At 41.8% G+C, this 26712-nt stretch overlaps 1 protein-coding gene across 4 annotated transcripts; it reads right to left on the reverse strand.

The window, feature by feature from the left end:
• Positions 1-354: 354 nt before the first annotated feature.
• specc1la (sperm antigen with calponin homology and coiled-coil domains 1-like a) lies at positions 355-25219 on the reverse strand. Of its 4 annotated transcripts, none has more exons than XM_044026419.1 (16): positions 25080-25219; positions 16093-16255; positions 15851-15989; positions 14131-15761; positions 13542-13749; positions 13069-13142; positions 11170-11345; positions 10675-10838; positions 10439-10557; positions 9754-9844; positions 9087-9176; positions 8841-9000; positions 8536-8638; positions 4928-5044; positions 4346-4405; positions 355-3235 (listed from the first exon to the last, which is right to left on the reverse strand). In XM_044026419.1, the coding sequence occupies exons 2-16, from the start codon at positions 16216-16218 to the stop codon at positions 3146-3148; spliced, it is 3348 nt and encodes a 1115-aa protein (XP_043882354.1). In that variant the 5' UTR covers positions 16219-16255; positions 25080-25219; the 3' UTR covers positions 355-3145. The 4 variants fall into 4 exon arrangements, with proteins under 4 accessions (XP_043882354.1, XP_043882353.1, XP_043882351.1 ...); XM_044026418.1 differs by having other exon boundaries at positions 8841-9003; XM_044026416.1 differs by having other exon boundaries at positions 10439-10572.
• Positions 25220-26712: the final 1493 nt, after the last annotated feature.

Below are 26712 nucleotides of genomic sequence, written 5' to 3' on the forward strand. Positions count from 1 at the left end.
TACAAACAGCCCCTCAGTAAGGTCTGATATTATCACATGTGTTATCAGATGGAGGACACAGCATTATTACACAGGTGGCTCTGTTCACTTCATCTACGTCAGGACTTCTCAATTACAAACTCAGTTGGGACGCATTTTCAAACCAAAACATTTAGCTGGGCCAGACATTTTCCATCGCCAGTGAGCAGCAGGTGATAACACATTTTAATGAATGTAAGGTACTTCAGAAAGTGCATTAAACATAAATAAATAAGAAGCGTTACACTGGTGTACTGTCAATTACTTATCGTTCATTTTAGTGGACTGAAAATGGAACAAAGAGAAGTTTAAATAACACTTTTCAAAACAATGACAAGTGTTTCAAATGGTCTTTTATTATTATTATTATCATTATTATAATTGCCAGAAAAAACTATTAAAGCAACATAAAACCAGATGAGCTTTCTTTGAAATAACAAAAAACAAATGATTATCATCAAAGTGTGCACTTAATACTGTAGCTTAGTCCCTTTCCACACGCACACACACAAACACACACACACCCTCACACACATGCACAAATAGCTTTATCTTTGCCATGTGAACATTTGAGCACTGTGTGTAGTGATAAGGAAAAAAAACAACTCTACACCAAAAACACATCGTGGCGCAGAAAAAAGGCAAAAAGACAAACTAAAGCGGATTCAGTGGAATTCTCAGAGCTTTTTCAAGTAAACAAACATAAAATATGTGTAGCATAATGAAGTAGACCCAACAGAGTCTTTATGGACATGGTTCACATTTGCTTTGTGGTGAAGCCACACACAGGTCTCATGTCCCTCACGGCTGCATCGCATTGAGGTGGAATGTGCTACGGAGCGTTGGCCAGTCTCTGAGGCTCAGTGTTCATCAATCACTCCACATCAGCGTACGGTGGAACCTCGTAAAGTCCCGGGATCACTAAAAGCATGATCAAAACACATTCCGCTTCGAGGCGAGAGAGGCTTCAAATCTTTCTGAGGCTCTCAGATGTTCCTGATGGGAGCGATATAACATGTGGGGCCCAGCGATGGAATTGAGCAATAAAACTGCTGGCTGATGATCCTCGGCATCACAAAATCCATCAACAGAGAGTTGACAATTTTAAATGGCATTAAATAACTCAGTCACACTCTCTCTTGTCACTGGCTCGAGTGTTAAATGCTGCCATTGGTGTTGGTGGCTGGGAATAAAATTTGTTATCGATGCCACCTGCTCCACATAGGCGTGCAGCCACCTCCACCACACGCGAGGGACTTTAACCAACTTCCCAAAACAGTTTTGACCAAAATGACCTTGTTTCGGGAAAATTCCTGCGCCCTCACACGAGCGCGGCGAGGAAAGATCGCCAGAGTCTGATCACGACACGTCACAGTTTCACCAGGATCAGCTGTTAAGGCAGGGAGTTAGTGTGGAATATAAAAAAAGCTTATCTCAGTGCAGCTACTTACTGTCACGTCTAATAAATTCATATACACTTCAGACACACACAAGTAAAGCAGTGACCTAACTACAATGATTGGAAACCGTGCAAATAAATATATAGTGAAGTTGGTTTTGCATGAGGCACCAGTCGGCAGCATTTAAGCAAGTAACAGCTGACTGAAATCAGGTGAAATGACAAATGTGTGCTACATTGTTGCTCTGTGTGATTGTCAGACTAACACTTCTCTAATTACAGCATCAGCATGGACGCGGCGAGTCATTAAACATGAAAAAATAATAAAGGTTTTCGCAGTGTTTTGAGGAATACAATTTATCTTCTTCTTTCTTTCCGATAGACGAGAAGATCAATACTACGTTCATTCTGCAGCTTAGCATGACAGTTAAAAAGCGAACTAAACTAAAAAAAGAGCACATATTCAGTCAATAAATGACACCGTGTCATTTTTTCCATATAATTCTATCATTTTGAAGTGAATGTAAGGTAGTTTCTGTCGCCATTTTTGGAGTAAACGTGGCAACCGTGTTTTTATGCTATGCTATGCTATGCTATGCTATGACAACCCACTGCAACTGTACGGGCTTGAGTAGCATCCATTGTCGTCCTCCGACCAATGATTATGATCCCAACGCGACACAACACGTGTGTCGTCTATTTAAACGGAACAAAACACACTTAATCTAAACTCTACTCACTCACACTTTGGTTATGCTGTAACAATGCAGTTCACTGTATGTGCAGCTGTAGTGAGTGCGAGATGACGAATGCATGCACTCGCATTGTACAGATCTAAAGGCTAGTGTTAAAACTCCATGTACGTCAAATGACTATCAGTCCACCGTCAAAAAGAGAGACGCATTTAGGGTACGTTGTGGCAGCTTAACAAAATGTGTAGCTTACGTCTGTGCTCGGAAATCTGTCAGTCACTGGCTCTTTAAACACATTTTGGCAAAGACTCCTCTGTTCTTCAGCTTCACAGACTGTAGTGAGAAAAGGTCTGTCCCACAGACTGTGCCTCATTTCTTACTCCCCTGCAGGCACTTTATCACTGAAAGAGAGGCATCCGCCCTCTAACATAAAAAAAAAAGGTGGATGATTTGGTGCAAAAACAAACAAACAAAGGAAAACAACGTGTCTGTCTGAATTCCTTCCAAAGGGGATGTTCAGGATTGTGGGCGAATCCCAGCATTGCTAACTTTTTTCTGTCTTTAAACATAATATTCATAATAAAGCAAAAAAAAAGAAAGAAAAACACACTTAATGAGTCATCTTGTCTTAGTAGCACTCTTTAAGCCAGGTTAGCTGGAATTCCCCTTCAACAGACGAGCAACTGCTGAAAGTGTGAAGCAAACTCTCAATATAGAGCCAGATAAGGCACTGACACTTGGTTTCCTCTCCAAGTCCCTCCCTCACTTCACAGTCACTTGGAGTCAGTTCTGATGATTTTCTAGTGTGACGACATGAACACAAGTCCTTGGACCATGACGCTGAACAAAGCTCCTCCTCTGCTCTGTTAGTGTAGCTGTCGCATCCAGTGAGCTTCAGGTCTGCATTTACAGGTTGCTAAATACTAAGGACCAGCATGCAGTGCGACTGGTTGTCACTGTGGTGTGGGGGGAGAGGTCAGATGATGTTGTAGCGCTGAAATGTTTGCCGAGAGCTCAGGAGGGTGAACCGGTGACGTCAGGTCTCAAAGTACTTGTAGATGGCGGTGACATACGTCATGACGCTCTGCCAGTCGGGCCTCTCCGTGTGCACCATCTCATTTAAGTCCTGGAGTGAGAAAAGTAAGAAAACAACATGATCCACGGCTCCCACACCTTGGTTAACATCAAATTCAAAAGTGGTTTTCAAGGACTTTCCAGGACTGAGTCTTTCAGATTCAAGGGATGACCGTGCCGACACAGCTGTAAGAGCCGACTCACCCATCTGCATGTCTACGTACATCGCTGCAGGCCACAGGAGACAGTTGCCTAAATATCAACTGGACTTCTTTCTTGCACAAAGCTTTTTCAATTGCCACTTTTCCACTACATAGTACAGCCTTGCCTCGGTTTGGTTTGTTTTCCACTACAAAATAGTTCCTCCTCAACATGGGAAAAGCGGCAAATGACTCCTTCAAAAAACCTTGATTTTTATTTATTTTTAACTCGTGACATTGGTCTCAGTGACTCTCATTTCATTTCATTTCAAGTGGTTTCAGAAGTCATCTGGGTCAGAATCACGTGATCATCCAGGAAACTGGGGGTTACACGTGTCACTAACACGAAGCAGATTTTCTTTGAAGTTTTTATTTTAATTTTAGAAAGTGAATGAAGTTCAAACTGAGCATGAGGAAGAAAGAAAGTATGAAAACCACAGAGGCTTATATGTTAACCACATACATACAGTTCAAATGAACTTCATTTATTTATTTATTTAAAATGAATTCAATGGAACTGTGTTGAATATTCCGAGGTCCAAATTAAGTTGATTATTCATATCATTTGATTATTATTGATATATTTTGATTGCAGGTTCTGCCTGTTTTGCCTTTTTGGGACAAAGAAATGTTTTTCAAACACATTTCTTTTTTACGCCATGTTTGGGATTTTTTCGTGTCTTTACCGAAGTTAACTTAGAAAACACAATTACTTTTGAGTTGATTAAGCAAATGAAATTATTTTCTGAACGTGACAAGCCTTTGTTTCAGTCACAGTTTTTAATATGGAAAAGCCGACACAGATTTGAAATAATAGACTCCAGAGGGGACGGCTAACAAAAATATAAGACGAAAATTCCTTGTTGGTACCTAATAAAGTGGCCAGTGAGTGTTTGACTTACCTTCTCCACTGACCGTACTTCTATCTTATATTACATCACAATAAGTTGACAAAATCTTACCAAAGTGCATTTGATGCCCACACTCTCTGCAGCCTGGAACGCTAAGGTGAAATTTCTCCTCTGAGGAAAAGAAAAGAGGGTCAAACATAGTCCACAAACAGATATTTTGAGTCGTGGTAATAACATCCATCCTTAGTGATCCGATCACATGATATGGCATTCCTTCAAATGTGTCTCCTGTGACCACGTGAGATCAGACGTGGCTTAAATACACACTGATGCCATGTAAACATTTAACAAAATGTGTTTGTTTGTGGGTCTGGAAGTGAGTGAATCAACGCTCTACTCGTGCTACGGTAACATAAAATAAGATTTGAACTTCAATGAAATGATATGGTGATTACACATAATTAAAGGTATGGATGGTGACAGTGGCTGGTCAGCTGAGAAAGCGGTCTCTAATGGATCCTGAGGACAGACTGCGCTCATGTGTCCTAAAACCACCTCTGAGTAGACTGTAATAAGTTCAGGTCTGGACGCTCCCAATGTGGACATGATGGAATCACTCGGGAATGATACTACCAGGTCTGAACTGAGTCAGGGTGAAACTGTGTTTAGGTTTTTCCTCTAGTGTCCACTCACCTTGTCCTGGCTGGTGAGCTCCTGGTAGGGGATGTGCGCAGGCAGGTACGTGTGCAGCACAGCACAAAAAGCCAGGCCGTCATTCCAGCTGCTGCTGAAGTTGGTGATATCGATGTTCTGAAAAACACAGCACAAATGGAACGTTTACAGATTAGGGCAGAACGTCACTGCTTCTACAAATATGGTCAGAATAAACTCACTTGTCATGGAAATCTTTTTTTATATGATTTAATCTCATGACGATTGTGGGTTCTTTTAGAAAAGAGCCCTCGTGTGAAGAACATTCATCATCTTTTCCACTATCAGCTCTCAGCTGACCTTTTAAATCAAACATTTACAGCCGCTGCAAACAACCACTAAGCGTATATGTGTCTAGATGCCCAAGTCCCCTTACTGTCACAACATAATCTAGATGGTACACATTGCATTTTTTTTTGTCTGCGACACACCACAGGATGTGTTAAATGTTGCACACTTCCTGGAGAGGACCTAATCTACCATGGCAACCATAACCTTACATCAGTTAAAAGGGGTAAACATCACTTCACTATGGCAAGTGACTCAAGTGACGAACTCGCTGATCGTCATTTAAGTCATTTCTAAGTCAATGCTTAGACGTTTATTGTCTCCGCACATGTTTAGGCAGATGTTGATCGATTTGCAGTCTGGGGAAAAGGTCGCACTGCAGTTACCAAGACAATGAGGCTCATCTTCAGCTTCTGGCTATGGAAAACTTCTCGTGCTTAGTGCGTGCGTTACAAAATCAGGTCACAGTTGATCGTGACATGATGGAAAATATGGCAGCAAACAACACAAGTTTGTTTGGTTGCACTGTAAACAGAAACATCAGTCGCTCTTCTGTGGCATTTCTGAAAATAATTCCTGCTCAGTAAGTGATATCTACTATATGTAAGACATGACTCGCTGCCACCAGTAACCAGTATCATCATCAAAATTAACTGGACATTCAGATACATTTATTTCATTACGACAACATTTTAGCGAAATCGCAATAAAGCTTACTGCAACTTTCACATCGCAGGAGACGCAATCTTTGTTCAAGCCAAAATGTGAGTCAAAATATCTTTTTAGATGAATTATTATTACACATCTTACTCTACAGACTGAAGAGAACATCTTTGTTTCTCACAGAGCTGCTTCGTTATGTTTCTTTGCTTCTGTTTTTTTGAATGAAAATGAGAATAGTGAAAAAGACCGCTTCCTCTGATACCCAATCACATTTCCTGTCTAAATACAGTGCCTTGTGAAAGTATCTGGCCCCCTTGAACTTTTCAACCTTTTGCCACATTTGAGGCTTCAACCATAAAGATATAAAATTGAAATTTTTTGTCAAGAATCAACAACAAGTGGGACACAATCGTGAAGTGGAACCAAATTTATTGGATAATTTATACTTTTTTAACAAATAAAAAACTGAAAAGTGGGGCGTGCAATATTATTTGGCCCCCTTGCGTTAATACTTAGCGCCACCTTTTGCTGCAATTACAGCTGCAAGTCGCTTGGGATATGTCTCTATCAGTTTTGCACATCGAGAGACTGGAATTCTTGCACATTCTTCCTTGCAAAACAGCTCGAGCTCAGTGAGGTTGGATGGAGAGCGTTTGTGAACAGCAGTCTTCAGCTCTTTCCACAGATTCAGGTCTGGACTTTGACTGGGCCATTCTAACACCTGGATACGTTTATTTGTGAACCATTCCATTGTAGATTTGGCTTTATGTTTAGGATCATTGTCCTGTTGGAAGTTAAATCTCCGTCCCAGTCTCAGGTCTATTGCAGACTCCAACAGGCTTTCTTCCAGAATGGTCCTATATTTGGCTCCATCCATCTTCCCATCAATTTTAACCATCTTCCCTGTCCCTGCTGAAGAAAAGCAGGCCCAAACCATGATGCTGCCGCCACCATGTTTGACAGTGGGGATGGTGTGTTCAGGGTGATGAGCTGTGTTGCTTTTACGCCAAACATATCATTTTGCATTGTGGCCAAAAAGTTCAATTTTGGTTTCATCTGACCAGAGCACCTTCTTCCACATGTTTGATGTGTCTCCCAGGTGGCTTGTGGCAAACATTAAACAAGACTTTTTATGGATTTCTTTGAGAAATCGCTTTCTTCTTGCCACTCTTCCATAAAAGGCCAGATTTGTGCAGTGTACGACTGATTGTTGTCCTATGGACAGACTCTCCCACCTCAGCTGTAGATCTCTGCAGTTCATCCAGAGTGATCATGGGCCTCTTGGCTGCATCTCTGATCAGTCTTCTCCTTGTTCGAGATGAAAGTTTGGAGGGACAGCCGGGTCTTGGTAGATTTGCAGTGGTCTGATACTCCTTCCATTTCAATATGATTGCTTGCACAGTGCTCCTTGCAATGTTTAAAGCTTGGGAAATCTTTTTGTATCCAAATCCAGCTTTAAACTTCTCCACAACAGTATCTCGGACCTGCCTGGTGTGTTCCTTGGTCTTCATGATGCTCTCTGCGCTTTAAACAGAATCCTGAGACTATCACAGAGCAGGTGCATTTATACAGAGACCTGATTACACACAGGTGGATTCTATTTATCATCATCAGTCATTTAGGACAACATTGGATCATTCAGAGATCCTCACTGAACTTCTGGAGTGAGTTTGCTGCACTGAAAGTAAAGGGGCCGAATAATATTGCACGCCCCACTTTTCAGTTTTTTATTTGTTAAAAAAGTATAAATTATCCAATGAATTTTGTTCCACTTCACCATTGTGTCCCACTTGTTGTTGATTCTTGAAAAAAAATTTCAATTTTATAACTTTATGTTTGAAGCCTCAAATGTGGCAAAAGGTTGAAAAGTTCAAGGGGGCCGGATACTTTCACAAGGCACTGTAATTGCAATTAGATATTTATTCAAAATCATTACTGTGTTTACACTGCAGCAGTGCACTTTACACATTTCACATTATTTAAATATTAAATAAATGAAAGTTTTAGAGTAGCCATCATCAGGTTCCTGACAATAAAAATGTACCACTGACTTTAAAGTAGTTGTTTTCAGTGTAGTGAATCATTAGAATCAGTGAATTAAAACTATTTGTTCAGTACTTCCTCCATGACCCGAGCACATCTGGGTCATGGATCCATCTGACACGTGACTGAAATACAGTGTCAGGGTTTGTGTCTGTCGCTAAATTCACCAGACTCCTCCGTTAAGCCCATTGTTCTGATTCAGAATGTGAATAATGACAGTGATGTGTTCTCTGATGTGTACAGAACCCTGGCAGAATTCCATCTGACCTGCAACATCTATGTTTGCAAACTTTTTTCAAACTTCACAATAATGGAGATTTTTTTTCAAATGGTTAAAATGTTAATTCATGTTCGAGCAGCGTCTCAGTCATACACACACGCAGGATGTGGCTGTGCCTGGAAACAGTTTAGAAATAAATCTGCCTCCTGTGAAAAGGTCAGTGACTGATTTACATCACAGTATTTTACCGTTGGTCATAATGGTGTTATTTTCCGAGGTGGTGCTCAGTATAAAAAGAGAACCCAGAACCACTGCATTACGTCATTTACTGTCCCGACACTTTCAACTGCAAACCAGTGACAGACAGTGAATCTACCTGGTAGCCCTCAGTCTTCTTCTGGCACCACTTTAGCAGAGCATTTCTTTTGGAGCCTCCATACTCTCTGGCCAGTGCTGACAATGGGTCCTTTCTCTCCTCTCTGCAGTGGACACAGATTTAAAAGATTTTCATTGTCAGAAAGGCAAAATCATTGTATGCTAAGCATGTGAGCTTTGAGAGCCAGGAGACGGCTTATTTTAGCAGTGGGCCAATTACAACTACAGCATAAAGATTACGTCACACGGGTCACAGATTAAACATGCAGATGAGAATGGGAACACAGTGGTATTGAAAGGATGTACCTCAAACGGCTGCGTGCTGTCGGGGTGATGGAGGCAGTGGGAGAGGAGGAGGACAGCGAGAGCGGAGAGGAAGCTGCGCTCAAAGCCATTAGGGAGGATGAGGAGGCCCCGTCCGGAGCGGACATGTCCCTCTTTATTTCCTCACTGCTCCTGCGGGACACTGCTAGAGACACAGCAGACCATCAGCAGCTGATTTCTCTTTTTTTTTTTTGGCTAAAAAGGAGAGTTATTGCTTGCATCTCTAACCTGAGATTGCTTTGGTGGTGTCCATGTTGGAGACTCTCTGGAGGGCCGATTGTGGTCGGCTGGCCGAGGTTCCCCTGAGAAGGTGCTCAGCTGTGGACACATCACACTATTTACGTCAATAAAGTCACAGGGTTTCTATACGGGACTTCCTCTGAAATTCAGTGGGGTCATTAAAGAGGCACATTCCATTTCCTCTGAGTTAAGGGAATAGCAACGCACGAGGCCGACTCGCCCAGAAAGAAAACTATAAATCAGAGAAAAATAAACGCAACATGGGAGGCTACAGCCTAGTCTGCACGTTCACATGAAACACTTGAACTCATTACTGGTGAGAATGAACTGGGGGAAGTTGTACAGTATGTGGTGCTCATTATTTCCCGCTTATCATCCTCTCCAATGTTTTGGTGAACAAATAAATAACGTCAGCATACAGTAAACCTGCTCGCTCCCAACCCCAGGCCTCAGGGTAAACAACTGTTCCTTTATTTCTCATGACAGAGGGGACACTGCATTCATGCTAATGTTAGTATAGTCAGCTGTGAGACAAACGTACAGTGGAGGACAAAAGAGAACATTATTCTATGTTTATTTCTTAAAGTCTGAGAGCAACAGCCCCTGTCAGTAGGAATTCAGGATAAGAGTGTATATAAAATCACAGCTGCCTCACCTGGCATGGTGATGTCTGTGTAGCTGGGTCTCTTGTCACTCAGTGAGGAGAGTGGCTTGGTTGCAGACATAGATCCACTTATGGAGTGTCTCTGAAACAGCAACAAATAACAGTTTTCGGTTTAACAAATTCCAAGAGGCCTAGTTAATAAAAAATGACAGTATAACATTTGCTTTACAACATTTCTCAGCAGTGACACATGTTTTTCTTCACTGATCACAAAAGAAAGACACTAGTTGTGGAATGAAACTCATGAACATTTTTATTTGCAGTGAGCTGACCAAGTCCTGTGTCCTCTGACTGAGCCAAAAAAAAAATCCACATGAGGACATTTTCCACCATTGTTTTACCAAATTTTCCAGAGATTAAAGATTTGAATTTGAAAAATCTGGATGGATTTTCTCAGTTGACATTTATTTCTTCACAATCATCTCAAAAACACGTTTTATGCAGTGAAGGTCGCATGGTCACATTTTGACAGAACACACAGAACTCAACTCCTGCACTCATTTTTCATTTTGATTGTGGTGACAATAACTTTTGACGTGGTCCAAACATACAACAACCGTTCTTCATAAACACTTTTTTTTTTACATGCTGTGATTGTGAATACTTTCCACCACATTTGCAATGATTTTAAATGAGTCAAAAGCACAAAAGTAGCAGAAAAGAATCCCTCTTGTACCTGTATGGGTGAAACAGCCGCTGCTGGAGGCGTCTTCATGGGACTGGGGCTGAGGGGGGTGCGTGGGAGTGGGGCAGCTGAGGCTGTTGGAGCCACAGTGGCACCGTTGGTGGCTGGACCTGAGGTAACATAATCTGTCAGGCCCAAATGAAACACTAGGCATGTTAAGTTTAGTCTGGGAAACGGCAGGAATTTATAAATTCATAACTCATGTAATAACATAAAAGTGAGGTTACCTTGTGAGGCGCTGTCAAAGCTCTTGATGAGTGTTTTGACAGTGGGCGAAGGCTCTGAGGAGGTGGAAGAGCGCCGACTGAGACCCATCCCCTGTCTGAGAGCAGCTAGGTCTCTCTCCACTGCATTCATGTAGTTATACACTCGGCCTCTCTCCTCATCCTGCCTGGGAAACGGATCATATTCACCTTAGTGAGTGCACTCAGATTCCACAAAACAGAGAATAGCTCCAAGTCAGATGCCAACATCATGTCAAAGGGACAAATTTGATGATTTAGAATGTAATATTTATAATTTTGCCTTTTTTCCCCCCCCACGGCAATTTTTCAACTGTGATTTTTATGGAAGACAAATGAATGGAAACCTGGATGATACTAAGCATCAAGCATCATAATCAAATAAGCACTATCAATTCCCTCCTTTTGTTTAGAAACACAAGACAGACGATGTCAGTGTGACCACTGGAGCAGTTCCAAACATCCGTCGTTGGCGCTTACTTGCGGCTCTTGACCTCATCCAGCTCCTTGCTCAGTTTCTCGTTCTTCTCCTGCGCTTCCTGCAACCGGCGCCGCAAATCTCCAATCTCCTCCTGTGCTTCCGACTTGATGTCATTAGCAATGACAACAGCCGTCTGCAGATCAGCCTGGAACTGACGCCACTCCATTGACTCCTCCTGTGGACACACACGCACGCACGCACACAGCGTTCACAACGAGATAAATTATTATGGGACCACTATGACGGATGTCGATGGTAAATTAAAACATTTGCAGAATAAATGACACAATGAGATCAAATATTCTAAAAGGAATTCAATTGTTAATTCTGTGTGTTTGTCTCCACAAGCATTATCTTTCATGTGAAAGAGTTGCTTTAACACTAGCTTTGGTGCCGGGTCATACTTTGTCCATATGTTCAAAGGGTAGCGTCATATTTCTGCATGCACATACATGCCCGTGCTTCATACTAAACTGAGGGTCCGCGTCAGTCTAACATTCTTAACAAGCATACTCGAGTCCAGCAGTGGTGATTTCTCTCCAGGAGTTTGCCTTCTTTTTGTATGTGCTTGCAATCTTCGAGCGAAAGCTTGTAGGTGTGTGGGTGTCAGCGTAATCTCGAGCCATGGTCAATAAGTCAAAGTCCATGGTCACCATCTTCTTTGTCTCTTTTGACCAAAACAGGAGTGCACCACCAAGTGTTGTGCTACAGGGAGCACAGTCTGTGACTCAAACTGTAGGTGTGCTCTAAGGCTGGCTGATATGGTTTCAAATGAATATCTCCATATATGAGATACATTGGGATATAAAGCTGGACACAGGTTGTTTCTTTGAGCTTATGAAAAGCTTTCTTTTCAGATGTTTGTGTTTCTTAAAGGAGAGAGACAATACACTGTAAATCTAAAATATGTACTGTGCTCACAGATGATGAACACTCCAGAGCGAGGTCTTTGCCTCTGCTGCCCGCCCGTGCCATCAGAAATGCTTATATTTTGGCCTGCATTTTACATTGCAGTCATTATTAGTTCATTATTAGTCACATTATTAGTTTTGTGAAGCATTTAACGTAACATACAGGTTCAGCCTCCTTCACTCTGTGTATATACCCTTTATTTAACAAGGTAAAAAAAGGATCTTTTCTAAGACGGACCTGGCCAAGAAGGCAGCACGACAACATGGCCACAGATTGCACAACAAATGAATTAAGCACAGCATCCAACCAAATATAATACAGGGCCGAGGACAAAACTAAATATCTAAAAGCCTTTTTTCTAGTTCTGGTAGAGATGACCAGAATAGTTTTACTAATGTTTTACTAACTGATCAATGATGATACCTAGATACTGTAAGATCCATTGGTTGAGAGCTGGGGAAGTTTAGATGGTCGTTCTTTGGCAGTAGAAAATAACATTCATTTAGATTTGTAGACGTGTGTAGAGCTCTCCAGGATAACAGTGCTGTTCAGAGCCTCTGTTACCAGGCTCATGTTGACCCACTGCAGCAGGATGAGCACTAGAGTGTTTAGAAACACTCACATGGGGTCTTGTTTTGTTTGTCTTTAGTTTTGAGAAGCATTTATCGCCTTCTAGTTACTTTTCACTAAACCTGGAAGAGAGCAGAGCGGCAGGGGAGTGAGAGATTCAGCAGCACTGTACTGAAGGTAAGGCCTCCTGTGAATTTATTATTATTATTATTATTATTATTATTATTATTATTATGGTAAAGCTGCTGAATTTCACTTTCTAGTGTTTTAAAACCAAACACATTACCACTCGAGGCAGATGCTGCACATTTTTGAGTCTTGTGTGAACTGTTAGGTTTCTGTTCTCTCTATAACATTGTAAAGGTTTCTGCCTTACTATGTAAAAAAATTGAATCGAATAAGTGCAGCACCGTTACCCTCAGTCTGCGGTGAAGAATCTTGATCTCCCTCTCCATGTCGTGTTTATGGTCCTGCAGCTTCTTCACAGAGTCTGAGATAAAAAAGAAAAAAAAGGAGGTTGGTGGTAACACATGCAGGCCTCAGAACAGACTGCCTCAATACCACAGACATCTCAGAGGACGTTGGAGGAAGTCTGGGGCAAATTTCATTGCAGAGATTAAGGAGCAGATGAAACCTTCTGAGATATAAATGCACTTCTTATGAGCAGAGGATGTTCGTTTTATTTTCCCACAACCGGATCTCAAAATGAGTCAAATGTCAGAGTAAACATGTCTAATCCTAGGTCTTAGATGGTTTCTGTGATATCAAGGAGCAGCATAAATGAATCACTTATCTCGGAGTGATTTCATATAAATTATTTGTTGCATTTGTTAATACCCACTCAGAGCAGGTTTGCATACAGATTGTGTTACCAATCAAAACCACTTACTCTCCAGGTCTGTGATGATGAGGTTGTCGTGGAGTTTAAGTGCTCGATGCTGCTCCACCTCATCCTCCAGCTCAAATATGGTTTCCTTCATGTCGGCGATCTCCGTCTCTTTCTCCTGCAGCTCCACGCGCTGCTTCTCCAGAGCACGCTCCTGCTCCCCCATCTGCTGCTGCACCTGCTCCTGGAAATCCCTGTACTCCCCGTCCAGCTGCAGACACAGGATGAAGAGTATTTAATTATTGACATGCCATGAGGTCATTATTTGACTAATGTGCAGCCAAGCTTTGGGAATGTCATTTTGTAGTGTTAACAGATCAATTGTGTACAGTATATGACTTAATTATACATCTGTGCAGTTATCCTCTGTCCAGTGCAGTGCCAGTGAGGTAAGGAGTGCTATATTGATCTGAGCATTGACTTTGTGCTCATCCGCTCATAATGGTACATAAATGTTGAGTCACTACACCCACAACTTCATTTTAAATGAGGTAAAACACCTATTTGCCATCTTTAAACCATACCCCATTTGGGTAATAGACTCAAATTTTACATTTACAAGTTCTTTTCCAGGCCTTTGGTTTCATCTAACCTTAGTGAAAGTCTCCTGCAGGCTGTGGAGTTCACCGTGGGCTTCCTCCAGCTCCTCCTGCATCTTTGCAGCCTTGGCTTCAGCCTCCTCTTTCCCCAGACGAACACCTTCCAGCAGCTGGCAGATGTCATTTTTGTCCCCCGCAGTGTGAAGAGAGTACAGCTCAGCCACCCTCTGCCTCTCCTGGTCCAGCTGGGCTCGGCAGCGGCTCAGCTCCGCCTGGTCATTGCTCACTGCCGCCTTGTACTCGTCAAGTGCGGCTGCCATGGCAGAGCGATCCTGTCTCTCTGAATCAAGCGTGCGCTCTATCTGGTGGTTCCTCTCCTTCAGCACTCCGATCATCTCCTGGGCCTCAGCGTTGTCCTGTTCAGCCATCTTTAATGTGTTGGACAGGTGTTGCTGAACGCCCAGCAGCTGTTCTCGCTCAAAGCGGGCATTATCTGCTAAGTCAGCGTAGCGCTGCTCCAGCTCCATGTAGCGGCCACTCTTGATGTCCTCCTCCAGAACATAAGATATGTGATGCTCGTCCAGCAGGCAGCGAAGGTACTCAATCTGGCGACCGTAGAGCTCCAGTTTGTCACTCTGCTGGCACAGAGAGTCCATGAGGATGACCTTCTCCTCTCCGAGCCGCTCGTTCTCCCCGTTCAGCTCTTGGGTGATTTGCTGCAGGTCGGCCAACTCCTGTAGTGTGGCTTGGAGCTCCTCAGCAGTGCTGTGCTGGTTCTCTTCCATCTGGTGGATTCGCTCAGTCAGACAGGCCACAGACACCTCACTGGCATTGCCGCTGCTGCCTCTGCGTGAGCGATCCCTGCTGGGTGCACACTCCGACTCAGACGACGAGGAAGCTCCAGAGGGGGCATCCAGAGCGTCATCGCTGGAGGTGACGGCTTGGTAGACCTCGCTGGATTCACTGTCAAGGTTGTCCGCTGAGCCTCCATGCTGGTGTCCTGCGAGCAGGTCCTCCAACGAGCCAGGGGCGGAGCCTTCCACTGAGGAGGTCAGTGTACCTGTGCCTCCACCATCGCTCTGCCCACTGCCTGTTGCCAGGTCTGGGCTCAGAGAGGCATAGTTGAACAGTTTGTCAGAGGCGTCCAGTCTCTGCTCCAGAGAAAAGCCTAGTGCGTTAAGTCTATCTTTCAGCATGCGGTTCTCACTCTTTAGCAGGTTGAGTTCCTCTCTGATGGCCTGGTTCTGCTCTTGTAAGAGAATCAGAGTGGACTCCACATCAGCTGCAGTGATGGCTGAAACCTGTGGCTTTTCCTCTTCCTCAGCCTCTTCCTGTGGCGGGGTGTCTTTCCCTCCCAAACCAAGCTGGACCCTCATATCCCTCAGCTCGCTGCGCAGGTGTAGGATCTCCACGTCCTTGCTTTTAGCCAAACCTAGCAGGTCTTTCACTTTAGTCTCCAAAGCCACCTTATCACTAATCTGACCATCTGATTTAGATTTGCTCATACGGCCTTCAGACTCTGTCAAGATATGGCTGCGTGAGCGTTTCCCTGACGCCACATCCCCCGCTGCAGACCCTGATACCAACTGCTTTTTAGCAGCTGATGTCCTGGAAGTCCGAAGACGGTCTCGTGATGAAGTCGGCTCTTTGGAAGTTGATGATGTTGTACGTTTGGATGAAGTACCTGGTAAGAGGGTAAGAGAGGGAAAGGGGAATCTTTATTTTTGTCTGGCAAATCAACAAAGAAATTTTAATTTAGGAAAGTAGATTTACCTGATGTTGTCTTTGGTCTGCTGTCTAAGTTGTTAGCAGTAGTCCCAGTGGAAGCAGTCCTTTTGCTTTTGGTGACAGCGCTGCTCGATGCAGGATTCCCTCCAGCCATAGCGGCTAGGAGATCATCATTGCTTTTGACCTGACAGCACAAAAGTTTCAAATCATTCATTAACGAGGAAAGTAAATCAAGCGTTTGAAAAAACAGTCAGCTTCTGAGTGGTCCATGACATGACGAGTCTTACCTTGGACAGAGGCGCTGTGGTGCTGGTCTTGGCCGCAGGCTTCCCAGTGCCAGCGGTGGCTGCCGCCTCAGCCTTCCCTCGTTCTCCGCCCACCTTACTCACCGCTGGTCGCACCGACTTCTTCATACTGAGCTCGCTGATGCCGATACATTTACAGCGCAATCTGTGCACAAAAAGAGAGGAGAAACGTTCATGTGCAGAGTGACAGCTCCAGTTTTCCATGGAAGAGGAATTCTTTCCACAAAGGCTGGTCCCTAAACACAGAGACCACACTAAAGAGGTCAAACAGTTGTAGACACACCTACATCTCACTGTTATTTTAAGTTTTTCCAATAAATGTGTTGTTCTTGAGTCATGGATAACACTGTCTTTGCCCCTGCTCTCTACTGTGAATAGTAATTAATAATAACGAATATTATCACATTCCTGGACAGATGTCCGCGACTTGCCATTTAACTCATTTTGTCTTGACTGTAGATACATTTGGTAGCTGTTAACGCAGCTGGAGGACCACCCCAGACACAGGAATGCAAGATAAACAGTGAAGCTGAGGCCTCCCACAGAACAACCAATGCCTCCACTAGATGGCTCTCATGTGCTTGTGATATTTCAGACGGTTTGACCTCACAGCTTTGCATGACAACACTGATTTAGTTTAATCTGTGTAGGTGGTTGCGGCAATCTGTATATATTTATTTGCAGGAAGAATTCGGTCTTACACCTCAGGGAATATAAAGCTGGGCAACAAACTGGGTTGTTTCTTCTTCTTCTTCTTCTTCTTCTTCTTTTTTTTTTTTAACTTTGTGCAGAGGGATCAGGAGAGCCAAAAAAGGAAAAGTAGATTCCCTCACTCATCAAAGTGAAAGCTCAAACCGTTACAACTGCCGTCATATTTTGTGAGGCAAAAATGTGAGTGTGTTCCCTGCCAACTGCGCTGATACACTGCATTTCATCTTTCACTGCTATGGAATCATTTAGTACCATGTTTGTTCAAGATGTATTTATACCATGTTACAATTATTGTTGCATTGTTTAAACAACCTGAAAACACAGCTGAGGGTTAGATCTTGACCTAGTTCTGCTTTGACATGATTCAAAATGTGCATTCTATAAACATATTCTACACAAACTAACTATGTTGTAAAAGTAAAAAAATAAACAATTAACAAACACTTTTGCACATGAGGTGTTATTCACTGTCCACATGTGTTCAGTCTGAAAAGACAATGATTAGATGCCATGATAGCAAGAGAGGTGATTTGGGACGCAGCTGGAGATAAAGAGTAAGTACTTTAGCAAAGACTTGGATGTTCTCGCAAGAGGAAAAAGTGAGCTGAGGTGATTTATTGTACACAGGAAAGCCAGCAACAATCTGTCTCTGAGTCAGTGCTCAGTAGTTTTCCTGAGCAGGAAACTTGTTTGGATATAGAAATGAATAAAATCAGATATGAGAAATAAAACAGCCTTTAAAGTGAACACTGTCAGAGGCCGACTGTGTTGTATTGTAGCAGGAGTGTAAATGTTTGGACAGTTCCCTGACTGAAACCATTCCTCGAGTCTTAGCTGAATAAATACACACAAAAAAGAATCAACAATTAAACGCTAATACAGTCAGAGCAGGGTGAGGGATCTGCACACAAGAGCACATCTGAGTCATAAACTGTGAACTAACTTTCTCCCGATACTTCAAAATTCAAAACAAGCTGTTACCAAACCACAGCTGTGCTGTATTCAAAAGCTAATTCTTTACTGATTAATTTCAGCTGTTTCCTCAGTGCAGGTGTCACTTTAAATCCGTCACGCAAAGCCACATCTTCTTCTGCAAGCACACAGATTCCTCAAAGTGTCAGGAGTGTATTTATTTTCTGCCAGGTTGACCTTTGCCTCCAGTGACGTAGATGCTGGGAGTCCAGCTACACCGACTTCATTTTACAAATCCACAAAAATAAACTCCAAGCCCGAGCTTTTGGCAAGTATTAAGAGACTGATTACACTCACTAATTCAAATGTGAGGTGTTTTATTTCTTTAAAGAACTGCAAATAATGCGTTTGCTGGTCAGCTTTAGGAACTCTGTGGCTACAGTGGGTCAGACGTTGCAATACAAACTCAATCGTGAACCATTGTGATAATCCATTAATCCTTTTTTTACATAATTAAATTCCGATTTTTCAGCTTCTTATATGTGGATACTTCACGTTTTCTTTGCTCCATATAATAAAGAAATCATTAAAACTTAATCATTTTTGGCTTGTGGACAAAACATCATCATTTCCAGGTTTGAGAAACACTGATCAACACTTTTCTACATTTTATGGACCAAACAATTACTCGATTAATCAAGAAAATAATCATTGGTTGCAGGCCCATCTCCAGCCAATAGAATTAGCTCATTTTAATCCTTTTAATTGCATCTTTATCCAATGATAAGTTTCAAAAGCTCTTCATCCCTACGGGCCTAACCTAGTTTGGAGGCTTTTTGTCATGGACTTACTTTGGAACATGTGTTTTCATACAGTTGATGTGTACAGTTACCCCCTACGTCCTGGCCACATCAAGACATAACATGTTGACAGGCTGTCTGAGCCTGTTTATGCACTAGTGCTCTAAATAATTGTGTGGAAAGCTGTTGTCGTGTTTCAGTCCGCCACAACTTTAGCACTTCTGCTACTGTGCTCCAAAGGTTTTGTAAATAAGTGTGTGCCACGTGTGCAATGGAGGCGTACATTTGTGTTTTCTTAGTGGCTCTGTAGACCAGAGAGATGATCAGATAGTTCTTGAGTCATGGAGATGAGATTTAACGGAGTAATTGACAAAGCAAAACAGGGAAGAAGTTACATCACGTCTATCACACACCTCTTTTACTGCTTTTATTAAATGTGTGAAGTGAGGAGTAAAAATGAAACTGAAGTGTGTAAATAAGATAAAAACTGATTCACCAAATTGTGAAACAGCAGATGATCGCTTTGATTTCCCGTTTATACAGATTAGTTTCTTTATACACTGCCTTGTGGTGTGGAGCATAATGACGCGTTTCACACACAGACCATAAAAGCATCTGTGGCAGTGTGAAGGTCAGCTCTGCTCTGTCTCACGTGTGTAGAAACGAGGCTTAAATGTATATCATTGTACTTTTTCATATTCCACAGTAATGGCACAAGATCACGGTATTACAAAAAAGAGTATTCTCATCCAGTCACAACACAATTCTCCTTCTTTTCACTAAAGCAATACCAGATATATATCTTCAAATATCTACTACTTTACCTTTACCTATCGACTCACAGTGGTGTTTGTGTTCATATGTAGATTAATGACCAATAAAAATGATCATTAGTTGCGAGCAGCCCTGACACGCAGGTTAACCTCCCTCCAGATAAAGATACAGGAAACGAAATGAGACTCACTTTGCACTAAAGGTTGCTTTGCTTTGTTATGTTCATTTGGATGGATTAGGACATTTTACTGATTATTTAAAGAGAGCTTTTTTTGGTACCTGAAACTTAGAAGGTGACTAATTAATTATCCTTGCTACACGAAGATTTGTAAAATGCAAACAGCTTCACCAAATGAAGTAAAGTCAACTAAATCTTGAGTAACTCAAGATATTTAGTAAAGCGAGCTTGTGCTGCTGTAACAATCATTTCCCTCTTTTTGGGATCAATAAAGAACATCTTCAGCTGTCTAAGCTTCAGACTGATAATTACATTTACGTCAAGGCACATACAGATATTCAAAGTTCAATTGCCATTTTCTGACTGTTCTGAAATAATATCTAATATATGTTTTTGGTGCACAGAATTTAAAAAAAATGGTTGTTCTAGACAATAAACGTTGCAATTTAATGGACTTTTCTTAATATCAAATATTCTCATCGTTTGAAAAGGAATGAACTTTCCATCTGATTCATCTTTTTAACACCAAACCCTGTTTGTGGAGCCTCTGCATCTCTATAAGCATCCATGTATGCATAACACAGATGTTTCAGTTGTGTGGGGCGTTTTCCCTGAGTACTGACATGTGCTCTCCGCAGCGAGCCAGTTTTTGTGAATGGCTGAATGTGTGTCAAAGCTCAAAGCACAAGTCTGTGAAACAGAGTGCTGTTTGCTATAGTGCAGCGCAGGCCTTTTCATTGGACCTGAATAGACATGGGAGCGCAGGCTGGGGACCAACAGAGCAGCTAAATGGGGCAGAGTCAGCGGACTCTTCTTACACACTAACACTCTGCAAAGCAGCATTCATTTTACCATGTAGGACCAAGATAACCTCTGTGTGTACCATTTTAGCCTGAAAACAATCATTCAAACATACAAACACAGTATATACTAGTCTAAATGACTTGGAGTTTACATCTGTGATAAATCACAATGCAGTGGCAACATTCCTGATGATTTATATGATGCTATTGTGATGTGTTCTTATTTAAATGCCTCCACAATCTTTGATGAACTGCAAAGAAATCAAATGCCGAGGTTTGCCTGACACATGGTAGACACTGCCTTCAGTATTAGCTCTGGTGCATTGTGCCAACTGTGGAAACCTCCCGAGGAAGAATTTTGACAAATATTGTGACCAGACGGATAAAATTTCTTAAAAAATGTTTTGTCAATTAAATATAAAAAGGTCCATGTCTATTTAAAAGTAAGACCACAACATGGGAAGTAGGAGGTTGTTATTGTTACAACTGCTTCACTTAAATAGAAACAAACATCCGTTACATTCAAACCGATGTCAAATGAGTTCACATTGTGCAGATTAAGTCTATCAGCTCCACATTACTCTCACTATAGCGGTGTTTAGATCATGTGTCTCTAAAATAATATTCTCAAGCTGCACACAGGAAGTGATTTGTTTTATTCAGGACAGACAGGGGCAAGAGCAACACTATGCTAGTAAAGTGAGACGGTTGCAAACATGTTGGAGTACGACTGAAAACGCAAAGCGTCCATGAACAGTTTCGGAAGGAAACTCAAAAACCCGCTCATTCAGCGGTTTGGAGAGAGGAACCCTTCATGTCCACGCCCACGCCACCCCCCCCGCCCCTGTGCTGCTGCTGTATACACAAATGTCACTTTTCCATTATACAGTTCTAGCACTACTCGGCTCAGTTCTGCTCTGTTTGGTATCAAGCACATCATATTTCATGACTTCAGTACCTCCTCAATGTGGGCGGGGGCTGTGATGTCGTTTTATACACAACAGGAACTAATGATGGGCAAAGCAGTAGTTTTCGGTGTAACTGAATCATTAGAATCACTTATTTGGCTACATGGGTTGAAATTCGGCTCATGATCACTGGCATAGAGTAGTGCTGTTGCTATATACACCAGACATAATAAAGAGATGAGATTAACGCATGTTTTCAGGATCTTTAAGTCTTTTTAACTGATCTACAGTTTGGCATTCTTTGGTTTGATTCTTGTGTCGGACAGCGCTCATGACTCTTCCGCTGACGACACTCTCTGACCAATCAGTAGCCGGCAGTCTCTCTCCACTCTCTTGGAACCTCACCAGAGCAAGTTTCAAAAAAAAAAGCAGCAGGTACCAGGTACTATCACTGATGGAAAAGCAAAAAAATCAAGTAGCGTTGAGCTGAGTGCTCGAACTGTATAATGAAAATGTGTCTAAATGCTACCTCACTCAGGCCTGTTTACAGTTGAAAGATGCAACGTACAAATAATGTAAAATGTTTATGAAGACTGAAGAGACGGAATAAATATGCTATGTAATAATATTGACATGAAAGAACAACAACTCTATGTAATTTCAACTGAGAAATAAAGCCGTTTTGTGCTGCAGAATGTAGACCACTCCACACAAGGTTAGAAGCCAATAACACTTGCCCTGGTTCAAAAGAATAGAGCTAAAAACAATTTGATTACAGTGTTAATGAATGCAATGGATCTGATCCAAAGCCCTCCAAAGAAACAAGTGTGCATTGTGTTGCTTTGTAGACAGCTGAACAAAGGCAGGCCACTGAGACAGAGGACGAAGAAGAAACTGTCTAGGAAAAGAAGGAGGTGGGGGTAGAAGTGGTCTAGTAACTCATAAATATCCCCTTCCTTATTCGTGCTTTAAAAGTGCAGAGGCACTTCCTTGCCATAACAACTGCTTCCTGTGGTGGCGTCTCCCGTAAAGAAAGAAAAAAAAAAAAGAGTCAACCCTAAAAGGGTGACTGTGTGGGTAAGCAAGGACAAGCAGGCACCAGTCTGCCTCAGACAGAGCAGACAGTGTCAGCAAAGAATATGCCTTAATATTAATACAGAGAGCCTGAAATGGAATTGATAAAGCCATTACGTAATAACACCAGTTTCAGTGTTGTGATGCAAGTGAAAAATGAAACTTGATAAATGCTGCACAAAGCAGCGTTTACATATCAAAAGGCAACAGCAAGATTGAGCTTTAAAAACCTAGTCATCCAGCAGTCTGACGGGATAAGCTCTCCCCGTCCACCCCCTGCACTGCTGCTGTATACACACAAATGCTCCCTCTGTCAGGTCTGCTAGTACTGCTGGACAGTGCCCACTTTCAAATGAAGGATGCAACATACAAACAATGGTACAAAAAAAATCTAAAAGTGAACTTATATTGTGATATTTTAGAAAAACCTGTCATGGAAATAAACTGGGTTCTTCTTGTTCTGAGTTTTCCCCCTGAATCATTTCACCCGGTGCAGTGCAAAGATAAAGCCCTGCCAAGTAGGACAATCTCAGTCATATCTCCTGAGCACTGGTTTAAGGGCTGTGAAATATTGCTCTCTCAAAGCTATTCCAGGAAAGCTGGAGAACATCTGTGGTTACCTCTGGTTGAAAAAAAACAGACGATGAATGGAGTATGAGAAAGAGACGGTGATTTAGTGAGACACACATGGAAAGAGGCATCCTACAGCCAGTGTCAGCTAAAAGCATAGGTTACATAGGCGGCATAGGGTGACGCTTTCTGGTAGGCTCCAGATGCCCACGAAGAAAAAAACAAGTTGGCTAACATTTTGCCCCTCTTCAGTTTCTGAATACCATTTTTACATTTTCTTTTTTGAAGATGAATGTCTCAGGGAAGTAAAAGATAGGCAAATACAGGTATGTCATTTTAACTGACAGCATTTAAGAACATCCTGCTTTCTGTTTAATAACTAACTAAAGATCTTTGTAACTTTAAAGACACGTACACACCAACAGCAACACAAATGGCATGAAATTGTCACTGTGTGCATTTGCTGATCTGAACATTTCTAATGTCACATTATCAACACATTGTGGTTAGTTCGATGTTTAAACTAGTTGGGCAAACCATTTTGAAAAACAAAAACTGCCTCAGTCAAAAACAATAAAAAAAAAGAAAGCTGCCAGTCACTGAAAATGTCGAAAAAATGTCAATATTTAACAGAGGAGTCTGGTGTATTTAATCACAGCACTGCTGAAAGCCAGCGATCATGAGCCCAATCACAACCCATTCAGAATTGTATAATGGAAAAGTGCCACAAGGCAGCTGCAAACAGGTTGGACTATGACTGAAAACACCCACAACACAAATATATGATCCCCTGCCCCTGCACTGCTGCTGCATACACACAACTACTCCCTCAGTCAGGTCTGATAGTATTGCTTTAAGTACTGTAGCCTATTTCTTATGAAAGACACAGCATACAAATCGTGTCCTTTCTGTTCAAGGAGACCAAATGGAGGTAGAACAACAACACAGAAAACAACCAAAAATTAACCAAAGTTTACGCACTGCAGCTTTAAGAAGTAATTAAATGTATCAAAATGATGAGAATTTTGTCTGAAATCAGTATGTGTCTGAAAAGCCATTTGTTGACCCTTCAGGGCTGTGTAGCTCAGGGACTTGACAGTGACACGCTGCACCATCAGTCCACTGCTGACTCTTCTTGTCAGGAGGATGGCAAGTTTACGTCGTTCTTGGCTACACCAACATTAACAGCACCAGGGCTAACGTTAGCTCTGACACAGTGTCATTCAAATGCAAAAGTACACACTTCAAGAGACAGACCTTTAATTGAAAGACCAGTGACCCGCTGATCGGAGACAGCAACATCTTAAATGTTTTAGACACAACTTTATGCAACTTTACACCAATGAGATAACATCCCAGTTAGCTAGTTAGCTTTAAGGATAGGAACGCAGGGAATTTCAGTCACTTCACTTCCTGTTTGGCTACAGACACCCTTTCAAAACAAAAGCCCAAAGATAAGACACGTATGCGCAACCCCTCATCCAGGTTTACTGATACAATAATTAATATATGAAAACTCTAATATACCGAGAAACACATATTATAACACTAATTTACCTCTGATAGACATATGGGTCCGAGATAAAGCGAAAATGAGTGGCTGAAGAGCAGTGTGCTACTAAACCAAAGTCGAGGAATCAACACAAAAACACAACTCTCACAATCTCAAATTCGTTACACACGCTACATGTTCTTTATATTGTATACATTGTGCACGTTATATAGTTATTGTATGTATAGTATGTGTTACATAATGTGTTTTAAGCGGTATTCTCCAGAGAAAAAACAATATTTAAGTCACAATTTTTGTAATTGCAGTAAATACTGTCTTAACAGCAAAACAAAAACGTATTGAAGTCACATCTGAGGTGCAATTGACGCACATCATAGCGTGAACGACACCGTCAAAACTCTTATTTGGAAGTATTTCACAGCAAAGCACCGCGTGAATCGTGATAACTTGACAGCTTCACTGAAATCTGTGGGTTTGAGGGTTAAAACAAGAACTATAGTTGGGTTTAAACAAACCGAATCAACATGGCGAGTGTGTGGGAGATTAACATAAACTTAGCGTAGAGCAGTTGAGTTTGTTTACGGTCAGTTAATTCACCTCAGCTGTCAGTGAGGCTCCCGAAACCAAAGCTTTACGAGGCTAATGCTATCGTCAGGCTAACCATGTTAGCCTAGCCGGTATGAAGACAGCACCGAGTCATTAAGATGATACAAATATTCATCATACCTGAGCTTCTGTTAATTCTTCATCTTAGAAGGATCGATACCAGCTCCGGTGAACGTCCATCTGCGTTCGCTAACACTTTCCTCAGCAGGGAGCATCGGGCTCGGATGTCAGCTCCTCTCCTCTCTGTTGTTGGCAGTAGCGCCCAGATGATCTTTGCTGCGCCCTCTGCTGGCTGCATCACGTCAGCACCACCGCGGTCTCCATTGTCTTTAAAACAAGTAAATTAACACAGTTTTATGTATTGTTGTCCCCAAATATCACAGCTTCCACAAATCTGTCACGTCATTGATGAGTACTACGATTCAGACATTTATAACAACAACAATAATACTAATACACATTTTGTTAAAACCTTCACTGTGAAAATAGAAAAGAGTAGGTGTGTAGGTACAACGAAAATGGAGGACAACCAGAACAAACACACACACAGTACAAAATATTAACAAGAGAATAAACGACACAAAGAATATCAATAAAGGTTGATATGAACAATACAACAGAAAATAAGGTTTTCTCTTAAAATAGAGAAAATGATGCAAACTTTAAAGTACACCTGAAAGTATATAAAAAGCTGTAAACATAGCTGTTGTGTACAGTGTGCAAAAGTGGAAATATGGATATACATATAGATATATATCTATTTATGTATATATATATGTATATAGAATGGCCTCTATAAATGTTCTGCTGCACTGATGATGACAGAATAATGTTCCAGCTATGTTTATAAATCCTGGAAAAACATCAGGATGGTGTATTTGTTTAATCTTATTTGTAATTTATGTTCTTTTTTCCTGGTTTGTATCTCGTGTTATTTTGTGTTTTGTTTGTAAATTTTGAAAGAATCTCCCATTCCTCACTCAAATGCTCAATGTGCATGCATTGCATTACAAGGCACACGTGTACAGTGAACAGCTGGTGTGTGACCTGTCAGCAGGGGGCCACAGTAAAGAGAAGCCAGCATACGAAACTCACTTTTATTGCTCTGGGTTTATAAAAGACGAACAAAACCCTGCTGAGTCTGGAGAGAAGGATTAAAACAACTCATGTCAAGGAAGAAGTATTCAAGCTCAACACTGTTATCAAGTTTTTATTTACATGACTCATACACACACACACTGCATGTGACACCCTGGTCACTGCTCATCCTATAAATCACTAAGACTTATTGCTTATTTTACATGAATCACAATGATGCAGCACAGATGACTGACGTCTGTGCTATCACATGTACACGTGTGTTGCTCTGGGAAAGAAAGAATTGTTTACAGCCTTTTTAACAGAGGATTCAAACAACACAACGTATATGGATGAGAAACCGGTCGACCGGACGACTCACGGTGCTGCAAGGTTTCTACGAGAAAACATTTGGTATCTCAGATCATCTCTCCTGTCTACAGCATTGTGCCTCTGTGCTGTAAAAGGTACACGAATACACATATATTAACAACAGCTGAAATCAAACTAGACAGCGTCTAAAAAATAATGTGCACACAAAACATATGGAATTTGGACAAAAGACGGCTGTAAAATTAAAATTAGACCCAAAACAGAATACAATCCATGGGTGGAAGCATTAAACTGTGCCTTAGCCTGGAATGATTTGCCTGTCACTTCTCTGTGCCACCTCTAA

This window comes from Solea senegalensis, linkage group LG5 (assembly GCF_019176455.1).
Source record: "Solea senegalensis isolate Sse05_10M linkage group LG5, IFAPA_SoseM_1, whole genome shotgun sequence".
Lineage (NCBI taxonomy): Eukaryota > Metazoa > Chordata > Actinopteri > Pleuronectiformes > Soleidae > Solea > Solea senegalensis.

Coding starts and splice junctions, on each gene's coding strand:
- specc1la (XM_044026415.1), bottom strand. CDS start 16,218: ATGAAGAAGTCGGTGCGACCAGCGGTGAGTAAGGTGGGCGGAGAACGA. Junction 13,750..14,130: donor TGCAGGAGACTTTCACTAAG/GTTAGATGAAAC, acceptor CTGTGTCTGCAG/CTGGACGGGGAGTACAGGGA. Junction 8,639..8,840: donor ACAGCACGCAGCCGTTTGAG/GTACATCCTTTC, acceptor TGTCCACTGCAG/AGAGGAGAGAAAGGACCCAT.